Source organism: Camellia sinensis, chromosome 5 (genome assembly GCF_055761805.1).
Source record: "Camellia sinensis isolate YWXY chromosome 5, ASM5576180v1, whole genome shotgun sequence".
Classification (NCBI taxonomy): domain Eukaryota; kingdom Viridiplantae; phylum Streptophyta; class Magnoliopsida; order Ericales; family Theaceae; genus Camellia; species Camellia sinensis.
In genome coordinates, this window is record NC_138965.1 from 163,793,464 (window position 1) to 163,805,856 (window position 12,393).

At 44.6% G+C, this 12,393-nt stretch overlaps 1 protein-coding gene across 1 annotated transcript; it reads right to left on the reverse strand.

Annotated features, from left to right (window-relative positions):
• Window positions 1–8,230: 8,230 nt before the first annotated feature.
• LOC145791838 (uncharacterized) lies at window positions 8,231–9,178 on the reverse strand. Its single transcript, XM_082872285.1, has one exon. It carries the CDS (start codon window positions 9,176–9,178, stop codon window positions 8,231–8,233), a length of 948 nt encoding a protein of 315 aa, XP_082728411.1.
• Between the last annotated feature and the right edge of the window lie 3,215 nt (window positions 9,179–12,393).

Sequence of the window (12,393 nt, forward strand, 5' to 3'; positions counted from 1 at the left end):
TCTATGGCCGATTAATCTATTTGTCTTCGGGATCGTCCAGGACGGAGTCGAATATAATATATATCTTGATTTTCTTCAGATTCATTCAGCTTTCCTGCATGTACCGATATTCGGCTCCCACAATTACCCCTCAAACATCCTACTAACACCAGTTAGTCGGCATGTTTGGTTTCGAACTTGAAAAGTCAAAAAATACGGCGGTTAACCTCATTCTAACATAAGTGTCAGAACGCCCACGATTTTTAGGCATCATTACAATTTTCTGCCCCTTCGTATGCTTCCTTCATTTAATGGGATTTGAAACTATGTTGTCCCTTCGAATGTATGTTTTTTGAATGTGCAAAGCTTCTAGTTTACCTTTCAGTATACCTCCTTCATTTCACGACCTCTGCAACTTCCTCCTGTTTCTCATTGTCTTTGCTTCTTGTAAGTTCTTTTCGCCTCCATTTCGAATCCCATTTCCTTGTTTGTTTTTAGTTTAGCATACTCCCTAAACTGGCTAGGATAGCAAAACATTTGAAAGCCCTTCTTTCTACGGATCAAGTTTCTGGTTTTTGATGCCATTTTTCCATTCCTGATGACGTCCATCTATCACTCGTGGCAGAGAGCACAATTGATATGGAGAGGATTGATGAGAGTACAATCATCTTTCCTCTCCTATCAATCGTTGAGGTCGGAGTCCGTTTCCTCCTTCACCTAGTTTTAAGGGTCGTCCTTCGCCAGTGGGGTCTAATCCCTTCTCAACCTAATGTAAATTTTTACCAAATCATAATGGGAATTGTAGAGTTGAACCGACGCCTTAGGATCAATCTTGGTATCCCTAATATTCGGCATTGTTATGCTTTGGACAAATCTTCTGGCTGACAGGGGCGCTACTTTCTCAAGGCTAAGGACACCGACCATCATTTGGTGACTATGCTTGCCAGCTCTGGTAAGCGTGTTGACGATGTCATGGTCGTTGTCTGAGGCAACTGGGAATTTGGCGAGGGCGAAGATCGCCTAGATCCTGTGCCTAGACGAAAAAGGCGAACCAGGTGGCCATATAGTTCCTTACGTATATTTGCTATATATTTATCTGGCTTACCTTCCATGCACTTATCGTTTTATTTATGCATGCAACGATTTGAAGAAAGTTCTGGTTTCGGCCGATGACATTGTACTTGCGGAAATCAAAACCGCAGTCCAGTTCTTTGGCCATCCAAACCTCCAAAAGCAAGGGAAGGAGGCCCACATACTTCTGAGATACGAGCCGACTTACTCAACGTTTTCGGCTGCAGATAACATTTCGATTCCAAGGGGCGAACAGCAGCTTACGGCCCTTATTTTCTCTAACTTGAAAAACCTCAGGCAGATTGGTTTGGAAGCTTCAGATTTGGAGCAGGCGAACAAACAAGTAGCCGAAGAAGTCGCCGAGCAGCCGAATCAGTCCACCTTGGAAGCCAAAGAAGATGAGGCTCTAAGTTTGGCTTTTGAGGAAGCCGACCTTAATCCATCCAACCCTCCATCCACTTCAGGCCTAGTGGACGTCTCCTTTGAAGATATTTTTACCGACTTAGGGGATCTTCCCGGTGCATATCCTAAGAACATGACTGGGGAGTCGCTCACGCAGATGACCAGGAGGAAAAATGTCGAAAGGATGGCCGCCCGGAGGAGAATCGAGACTAACCGATCCGAACCTTCCCCTGTTGCCGTGACTGAGTTTTCTCTGCCTGTTACTGTGGAAGAAACAGCTCAGATTGAAATGGCCAAAACGGAGCAAATAGTCCAACAGGGCAATCAGAAGGCTGAAAGAGAGGGGAAAAGTGTCTCGCCAAGCGCGAAGCCGACTCTACGAAAAACCTAACTGATAAACGGCCGCGCATAGAGGAGTCAGACTCGGTTGTGCCGTTCATCATTCAACCAAGGATAAAGAATGTGCCGATTGCTTCTGATGCGTCGACTGTGAAAGATCTGGCTGTGGCCGTAAGCATGGCCTCTTCAATTTTCCTGTCGGTTGACAGAGCAACTTTTCGGGTGGAGCCAGATTTGTTGTTAATAGCATGAGCCGCTCAATCGGCCATATTGGTAGATGACTTAAGCCTTATCTGTTGTCTTCTGCCTATGTTTTTTATTTTTATTTTTTAACTCTAATTCCTTATTTTGCAGACGGTGGGCAGGAGAGCCGAGATTGGTCGCCGTTAATATGATGCTATTGAATAGATCAGCTTTCTTAAAGCCAAAGTTGAAAATGAAAAGAGCAAGGCCGTGGAGGCCTCTCTAAGAGTTAAGTCCGAGGTGGCGAAAGCGGCAGAAGAACGTGCGAGGGCCGACTTCGAGGCAGAAAAGGCCAAGAGTTCCGACTAACTCAGGTTGGCGCCGAAGAGAGGGAAAACGCGAGCGAAGATACGCTCAAGTTAGCTAAGGAGGTGATTCCCAAACTGGAAGCCGATTTGGAAGCATCGAAGAAGGCAAAGGAAATAGCTGACTCTGAGATTTCCAAAGCGTTCCAAGCTGGGAAGGACGTCGCCTTAGAGAACTACGTGGAGGAAATACCCAAGTTCAAGAATCGGGGCTTCAAACACGGCTGGCTTAAAGCCCTCATTGTCGCTAATATGACATTGGCGCAGCTGATTCCATACGAGCAGGTGGACGTTGAGCCGCTAGAGTCTGACCCTGAAGATTGACTAGGGTGATATTTTGATTTTTGTTAGGCATCTTCCGTGCATAGTTTTTTGTAGGTTTTTGTTAGTAGATTTTTGTTTATTTACTTCAGTTAGAAGTTAAATATAGGGTAATTTTCATGTGTAAAATGACTACTATCTGTACTCAATTTATTAATGAAAATTTCCTTTACCTTTCTATCTGCTGCATGTGCTAGTTAACAGTTTAGTAGGATGTAAGATCATAGATGAGTAAATTAAACATCTGATAAAATAACTACGTATCTTTGCGATTTAGCCGAATAAATTAATGAATCTGCCTTTGCCCTAGCTAATGAATGAACTGGACCGCCGAATATCGGTGGTTCATGGATTAGCTGTGGCACAATTTAGTGGTGCAAAGCCTTGAAATTTAGCCGATTAGATTAACGAATTTACCCTTGCCCCAGCTAATGAATGAATTGGAATGCCGAATATCGGTGGTTCATGGATTGGCTAGGGCACATTAACTTATCGGCGAAAGGCTTTGAAATTTAGCAGATTAGATTAATGAATCTGCCCTTGCCCTAGCTAAAGCATGACCTGGAATGCCGAATATCGGTGCGCAGAGCATTGATAAGATCGTCTCGGGCGTGCTGCACCCGTAATGAATAAATGGGGTGGGGGCTGCGTGCGCGGAGATGCCATTGTTGCATTCAAATCCAACAAATTGGGAGAGGAAAAAAACAGTGTGGACGACTGTGGATGGCAAGAAGACTATTCTTCAACAGCAGAGGGGAGGGTAGGACACTGACGGAACTGGACGTAGAGATGAATCGAGGTGGTGAGCCTACGCGCACGGGGAGTAGGACGTCAAAGGAGCGTGAGAGGCGCCATTCCCCATGTCGTCGAAGTAGGTCACCCAGGAAGGAAAAACAGTAATGAGGTAACTCCCCTCGTTTAAGAGAAGAAACCAGTAGGACACCGTGCCCGCTGAGTTTTTTGGTCTTCGTTGGGAAAAAATCGACGACGGAAGCGAATTCGATTATCCGTGACCCAAATGTAGCAGTCAAGTTCGCTCGACAGATTTTTCTGTCCAAAGTTCAGCAGTCCATGTTCAACCAGGCTAATTATGAAGTTTTTCGGTAAGGCGCCCATGGAGCAATAAAGGGTTTGTATACCTCTTATGAAATCGGCATGCGTCTTCGTGCTGCGCAAAAAGAGATAGAGCAAAAGCACGCTTGCATTCGGAGCTTGCAAGCCCGCGCAGAGAAGGCCGAAAGTGAGTTGAAGAAAGCTAACACCTTTGAGACTCAATCGGCGAATCAAGTGAATCCGATTGTCGTGAAACGAGTAAAATGATGAATTTTTGATCACATGATTGCCAACCGAGAAACGGTGAGTATGTTCTCTATAGAAGTTGTGAAGACCAGGTCCTATGAAAGAGGCTTCCATAACAGCCAAAAAATTGGAATAGAGAAGACGAAGGAAAAACTAGCCAAGGAAGTTTGTCGATACGAAAATCACGGATTTAAGCATGGATGGATCAAGGCTCTCCAAGCCGTGGGTGTTGATCCGGTGTCACCTTTATATCAGAGTTATACTTTTTTGTTCGGGGCTTTCGATGCCGAGAAGATTGATAACGAGGATGGAGCCGAATAATTTTTATGTACATTGTTCCGTTTTTATGTAAAGCATGTACTCACGATCTATTTAATAAAACATTTTGTTTTGAATGTTTATATGTTATTTCAGTCAATGCTTGTAAATTAGGTTATGACCATCTACTATTTTACGTCAATCGCGTTAGCGCTTGTCAATCGCAATATCCACGAAAGAAGCTTTGAATTCGGAGGTTTATTCGGCCCAAACATGTCATTCACACATGAGGCTCCAAATTCGAAGGCTTTTTGTGTTAGCCCAACCCAATTTCCGTGAAGGCCACTCCGAATTCGGAGGCTTATTTCGGCCTAAACGGGTCGTTCATGGATGGGCTCTGAGTTCGGAGGCTTTTTGTGTTTGGCCAATCGTGATTTCCACGAAGGGCACTCCGCATTCAGAGGCTTATTCGGCCCAAACGTGACATTAACGAATGGGGCTCCGAATTCGGAGGCTGTTTGTGTTGGCCTATCGTGATTTCCACGAAGGGCGCTCCGAATTCGAAGGCTTATTTGGCCCAAACATGTCATTAACGGATGGGGCTCCGAATTCAGAGGCTTTTTGTGTTGGTCAATCGTGATTTCCACGAAGGGCACTCCGAATTCGGAGGCTTATTCGGCCCAAACGTGTCATTCACGGATGGGGCTCCGAATTCGGAGGCTTTTTGTGTTGGCAATCGTGATTTTCACGAAGGGCGCTCCAAATTCGGAGGCTTTTTGACAACCATAACTCACTGGGTAGGAAAAAAAAAACATTGTATTAAAAAAAGAAAGATGCACACGGCGTAAATTCAAAACAAGCTGTTGTGCCGTACAAGTTAGCTTAATGATAAAATTTACGCAAGTGTGTGGAATTCCACAGACGCAGCAAACTTCTTCCATCCATGTCTTTGAGCCGATATGCCCCTGTCCCTGCGATTGAGTCAATCTGAAAGGGGCCATTCCAGTTAGGACCTAATTTTCCGTCAGTGGGATTCCTAGTAGCAGGAAGTACTTTTTTGAGGACCAATTCTCCTGGTGTATAATGGCGTAGCTGAACACGTTGATTATTCGATTTAGCAAGCTGTTAGTGGTACCGTGCCATGGAAGCAAGGGCACGGTCTCGGCGTTCTTCAATCAGAGTCAAGTCCAAGGCCAACATCATGTCATTTTGGCCCATGTCAAAAACCTTCGATTTCAAGTTTGGAAGGCCGATCTCCAGGGAGATGATTGCCTGGGTTTCGAAGCACAGAGCAAACGGCGTTTCCCTAGTGACCTTGGAGTAGTGTGATGAGCCCACAGCACGCTGGGTAACTCTTCGACCCATCTGCCTTTAGCTTTCTCCAACATTTTCTTGACGCAGTCCAAAATAACCTTGTTGGTGGCCTCCGCTTAACCATTGCTTTAGGGGTATGCCGGCGAGGAAAGTAGGGTCGGATACCATAAGTGTTGCACAATTCTCGATACACGCCACAATCAAACTGGGTACCATGATCTGAAACAAGCGCTCGTGGTATGCCAAATCTCGTTATGATGTTTTTCCATACAAAACGCTTAACGTCGGAATCTCGAATATGTGTTAGTGTCTCCGCTTCAACCTATTTTGTGAAATAATCCATCGCAACAATTAGGAATCGCCTGTTGCCTGGGGCTCGTGGTAATGGTCCAACAATATCAAGCCCCCATTGAGCGAATGGCCAAGGACTAGTGATAGAGCTTAACTCCTCGGCAGATAGATGAGTTAAGGAGGAAAACTTCTAGCATTGCATACATTTCTTGACATAACACTTGGCATATGTTCGCATAGTCAGCCAATAGTACCCATGTGTTACGGCTTGATGGGCCAGAGAACATCCGCCCTAATAGGCACCACAACTGCCTTAATGTATTTCAGGCAAAAGTTCCTCAACTTTATCCGGGTGAACACATTCTAAGTATGGCCCAGAGAGAGATTTTTTGTAAAGTTTCCCCTGCGGATCCAAGTAGTATCGGAGGGCTTTGTTTCGCAGTTTGTGTGCTTCTTTCTTATCCATCAGGAGCTCCTCTGAAGATAGGAATGCGGCGATAGGGTCCATTCAACTTGGACCCGGTTCGATAACGTTGATCTGAACTGATTCTGAAGAGGCAATGCTCAGCTCAGGGATGAACCCTACTTCGATTGTCCACTTAATTTCTGAGTTGATGGTAGAGGCTAAGCAAGCTAGGGCGTCTATATGCGTGTTCTGATCCCGGGTTATTTGATTTAGTTTATGGTGATCAAATTTCGCGAGCAAAGAATTCGTCGTTTTCATATAGGCTACTATGCGGTCATTTTTGGCTGCATATTCCCTTTTCAACTAGTTGATTACTAGGTTTGAGTCACAGAAAACAAGCAGATGCCGCGTACCGAGGTGAAGTGCATTCCGTAGGCCGGTTAATAGTGCTTCGTATTCGGCTTCATTGTTCGATACATCGAAGCCCAGTTTGATGGCCTGTTTGATTATTGCCCCTTTGGGGGTCATGATTACTACGCCAGCCCCACTGCCACGTTGGTTGGATGACCCGTTGTAATACATCTACCAAATGTCGCCAACATACATTCTTTAGTTGGGCTTAGTTTGTACTTGATCAGACTTAAAGTCGGTGAGAGATCCTGTGAATTCGGCTACAAAGTTGCCGAGAACTTGCCCCTTTATGGAAGTTATGGGTAAAAACTGGATATCATACTGGCCGAGTTCTAGAGCCCATTTCGAAACGCTCCCGATACTTCCGCACTGCGGAGCACTGACCGGAGGGGATAGTCCGTTAGTACCCCAATGGTATGCTCCTAAAAGTAATGCATCAGTTTTCTTGCAGCCATGACGAGAGCAAGGATAAGCTTTTCCAATGGAAGGTAACGTGTTTCGATGTCGGCCATTGCTTTGCTCACATAGTAAACTGGTCACTACTCCCCAAGTTCTTCCCTTAACAATACAACGCTAACCACCCAGTTGGATACCGCCAGATACAAAATAAGGGGATCTTCTACCGTAGGTGTTGCCAAAAGTGGTACTGATCGGAGATAAGACTTCAAGCCATCCAAAGCAGCCTAGCATTCGGGGGTCCATTCAAATGCTCTGCCTTGTTGAAGTGTGTGAAAGAATTGTCAACAGCGATCTGTGGAACGGCTAATAAACCTGTTGAGTGCATCGGCCATTCCCATCAGCTTCTGAACCTCTTTGACTGACCGAGGGGAGCCAAGCTCTAAAATTATTGTTATTTGCCACGAGTTGGCTTCGATTTCATGGTTTTTAACAATGTAGCCAAGGAATTTGCCGAATCCGATGCCGAATGCATCATTTTGTACTTTCGAATGATGCCAAATGTCTCTGCCAAATCGGCTAGGTAAGAGTGCTTTTCCTTAGATTTGACCAACATATCGTCGATGTATACTTCCATGGTACGGCTGAGTTGTTCCTTGAACATGGCAGTCACTAGTTTTTGATAAGTTGCCCCTGCATTCTTGAGCCCAAAAGGCATGACCTTGTAGCAATAGGTCCCTCTTGGAGTGAGGAGTACGGTTTTTTCTTGATCCTTCGGATGCGTGGCAATTTGATGATAGCCCCTATAGGCATCCAAGAAGCTCATGCGTTGATGATGTGCCGTTGCATCTACGAGTTGGTCTATTCTGGGCAAGGAAAAACAGTCCTTGGGACAAGCTTTATTTAAGTCCGTGAAATTCACACAAACACGTCAAGAGCCATTCTTTTTCTTCTTTACAACCATAGTATTGGACAACCATGTAGGATAGGTTACTTCGCAAATCGTCCTGGCGTCAAGTAACCGATCTACTTCTTCAACAACAGCCGAAGTATGCTCTGCGACTGACCGCTGACTTCTCTGAATAATTGGCTTACATTTTGGATCAATGTTTAAGCGGTGTTGGGCCACTCTTGGCATCCCGTATGGGGACCATGCAAACATATCAATATTGCCGAGTAAGAAGGATACCAACTCCTATCTTTCAACTTTATCCAAGGAAGCGTTGATCATAAAGAACTTGTCAGGACTTCCGTTAATTTCGACCCGATCCAGGGCTTCAGTTGCCTTTTCACTTGGGATCTTCCCAACATCTTCGAGGCTCTTCCTATCCGGTACCTTAATTGAATGCACTTCCAACTCCCTTGGTCTTTTTACAGTAAGAAGATGGCATGCTTGTGCCGATTTCTGAGAGCCATGAATTTGTTCGATACCGCACTCAGTCGGAAAACGAAATAGTTGATGATAGGTGCTTGGCACAGCTTGCATTGTATGTAACCAAGTTCTGCCCATGATGAGATTATACGGCGAGGAAAGCTTGACAACCAGAAATTCTACATCTACTGATCTGGTGCTGGCCAGTACTGGTAGTGTACTTTTGCCCAAAGGATACTCTGGGTTAGCATTGAAGCCGAATAACGGGTAATCAGACGGAGACAGGTCCAAATCGGTGAGGCCAAGTTTGATGAAAGTTTTGTAATACATTATTTCTGAAGTGCTACCCCGGTCAATGAGAACACGCTCAATGGTGAATCTGTTTACGTGTAGCTCGATGACGAGGGGATCAGTGTGGGGGTGAGTTACTCCAACTAAGTCACTATCATCGAAACTAATCCTTCCAGTGTCATGGGGCCGTTTCGCTAGCGTCATTGAGCTATGGGAGCTAGACTGCAACTGAATTGTATGTACCTCGGATGATGCCGTCAAGCTGTATATCATATGAATTACACCAAGAGGAGGTGACTCCGGCCATAGAGCTACTGTATTTGTTGAATTATTCTTTCTGACGTGTTGTGTAAGACAGCCGTCTTGCACCAATTCTTCCAGGTGATCCTTTAACGCATAATAACTATCGGTGTCGTGACCATGGTCTTTATGATACTCACACCGTTTATCCCGTCTTCTCGCATCGGGAGGTCCCGTCATCTTAGGCAACCACTTAAAGAACGAAAGGTGTTGAACTTTCGACAGAATCTTACTGATCGGCTCTATTAGCTCAGTGTATTTCTTGCCTGAGCGCCTTGTGCGCCTGTTATCCATTTGATACTGTTCATTAGCTCGTTGTGAACATTGGTTGTTTGATCAGCGCGAGTCACTCATTTTGTCTCGTTTAGCTTGATTCCGCCACTCGGAGCTTCTTGATGGCACGACGCTAATCGGGTGAACAATTTTCGACGTGGCCGTCTCAACAGCTTTACGTCTGGCTTTGACCTGCAGGGCACTGTCTTCCACTTCGTAATATTCTTCGACCTTTTTCATTAACACCCAGACGATTTTAGGGGGCCGTTTGGTTAATGAACTGCGGAGGGGACTATCAGGATGCAATCCCATCTTGAAGGTGGCGATGGCCATAGAGTCATTGCAAGCATCATCTACCAGATTAAAGCACTCCCAATAGCGGGCCGAATATTCACAAAGAGTTTCTCCCGGTTTAATTTGCATGGCCCAGAGAGAATCGGCTTGCTTCGGCTAGACCTCATTAGTGATGAATCTCGCCCTGAATGACTTTTGGAGTTGGTGGAAGCTCTTAATCAATGCCGACTCCAGTTTATAGTACCACCTCACGGCCAGTGGTCCCAGACTGCTTGGGAATATTCGACACATGAGGGCTTCGTCATCAGCATGAAGTATCATCGCTTGCTTATAATGATAAATGTGATCAGTGGAGTCTAATTTTTCATCGTAGAGGGTGAACGACGGTGCCTTAAACTTTTTGGGTAGCACAGCCCTTGCAATTCGTCACATGAAAGGGTCGTGTTTATCTTCCTCATTCGAATCATCGTTTTTTTCTCATTTATGCTGTACATACGGACTTCTTTCAGATGAGCTGGATACCTCAACGCGTCCTTTGTTTCTGGGCTCCAGGGATGATGAGCCAGAATCACTGTAATTATCGCGTTTCTGAAGTCGATGTCATCGACCATTCTTCTTTCCCAAAGATTGACCCCAGTCTTAGCATGTGGCCTGCTGAGATTTTGCCACCTCCAAGGCCAAATCCTGGCACAAGCGCTCGTTCTCAGCCATCATGTTCTCCAGCCACTGCTCATTTTGCTTTGCTTGATCCATAATCGTCTACATTGTCTTATGCACTGAAGTTGAAGGTGTGGTCTAAGCTACTGAATCGAAATTTAAGGCCCGTCGTGCGGCGATGTTCTCCGATCCAAGCATGTCTCTTGGCATAGTTTCGTCAACGATTATCGAAGGATCTTCTGTTACACCCGCCATAGATGTACTTGAGTATTCCCATAGACGGCGCCAATTGTGGAGATGTGGTTTGGAAATACTCTTGGATCCTGAAGGACGTTCCTGATCCTTTGATTGCTACTTGAAGAAGGGATTAACACTACGATCGGGGGTGCCGGAATTAGCACTCTGACGGACAAGTTAGTATATGTTTCTCGTTTGCTTGTGTCTTAAGTTTCTTGGGTTTGTTCTCACATACCTCTCTTTGGTTGATGTTCCTTTATTTATATTTGCTTCTGGGCCCTAGGGTCGGGCCCACTCTTAATCCATCGCATGATTGCTCATTCGACCCTTCTATCGTATGCCAATTCCCACTCGACTTTTTGTTCAACTGGTTCTATGGCCGATTAATCTATTCGGCTTTGGGATTGTCCAAGACGGAGCCGAATATAATATATATCCTGATTTTCTTCAGATTCATTCGGCTTTCTTACATGTACCGATATTCGACTCCCACAGAGGCAATTGTCAAAAAGTTCAAAACATATTTTTCTCTCATTCAACTCGTGATTCTTCAGCAATTTTACGTCATTGTAGGTCTTTCTTCCTCTATACGAAAATGCACCACACCCCTTGTATTATTTGACCTCCCTAAGAGCATCCACATCAGCCTTAGCAAATTTTGAGTCAAATTATAACCCAAAATTCACTTTTGTATTTTATCTAACCTCTTTTTTATATACACACTCCATCAAACCCTCTATTTTAAAATTCTATTTCATTAAAATATTGTTTTTTATTCTTTTATCTTTTTTAATTTAAATATATGATGGATTAGTCTCAGAAGAGCAACAAACAACAAGCAAACAACAACAACACAATCACACAGGGAGGTAGACCGGTCAGGCCAATTTTGGGATTTTCCTTTTTTGTTACAGGGCCTTTATAGGACATCTGAGAGGACATCTGGGTGGATGACCAGCCATGGCTTTTTGGCCGAGCTTTGTGTAGACACCCCATTTTTGACCGACCTTAAGACTCAGACGTCATCGTCTGTGCACCCAATGATTGTGCATGTTTGTGCTTGTTTTGAGCGCCCGAAGGTCTCGGCCGAGCGCCTTGTCTTTGAGCCTCTAAACTCTCTATATTTTGGCCTTGTTTTTGGGCCAAACCTTGGTGCCCCTTGCCTGGATGGAGGAGAGGCCTTGTCGGCCACTTTTTCCTCTTGTCGGCCACCTAGAGTGGTCGACGACCATTTTTCTCCTTTTTTAGATATTTTATGTGCCAGCTGTGCCAGCTGTTGGTCACCAAAGCCATCCTTTATACACGTGTATGGAGGGATGGAAACAAGCTTTATGCTTGTATTTCTATATAAGGGGAGGTCCCTCCCTCATTTTGAGGGTTCAGAAATTTGAGAAGCAAATTTTTACCCTCTCTCTCTAGAATTCTCTTTCTCTTCTTGTTTTAGGCCTGAAAGTGAGTTTTCTTCATATATTTGCACACAACCCCTTAACCAAATTAGACTACCTTGTTGTTGAGGTGCTTGAAGGTCTCATTTGGGTTGTTGATTGCTGGTTTTGGCTTAGAAGTTGGCTCTTTGCTGCTGTGCTTCAAGGGTAAGATTCTATCCTCTTTAAAGCTTTACTTAGTTGCTTAGTTTGGCCACATTTGCATGCCATTTTTGGCCAAGTTGTCAACTAAAAAAACCTCTATTTTTAAGTGCTAAAAATGTTGGTTTGAGGACTTTTTGGAGTTAGGGGTGGTCCACCCTCTTTTGTGGCTTGTTTGCCAAGCTTTGTGCCATCTTTTAAAGCTTTTAAAACAATTCTTTTTTGGCCTTTAAACCATTGAATTCCAGAGGAATTTTAGTGGTAGAAAGTTGATTTTGAGGTCCCAAATAGGAGGGGATGGCCACCCCTTCTTGTGTCTACTTTGCATGTGTTGATGGCCCAATAAGT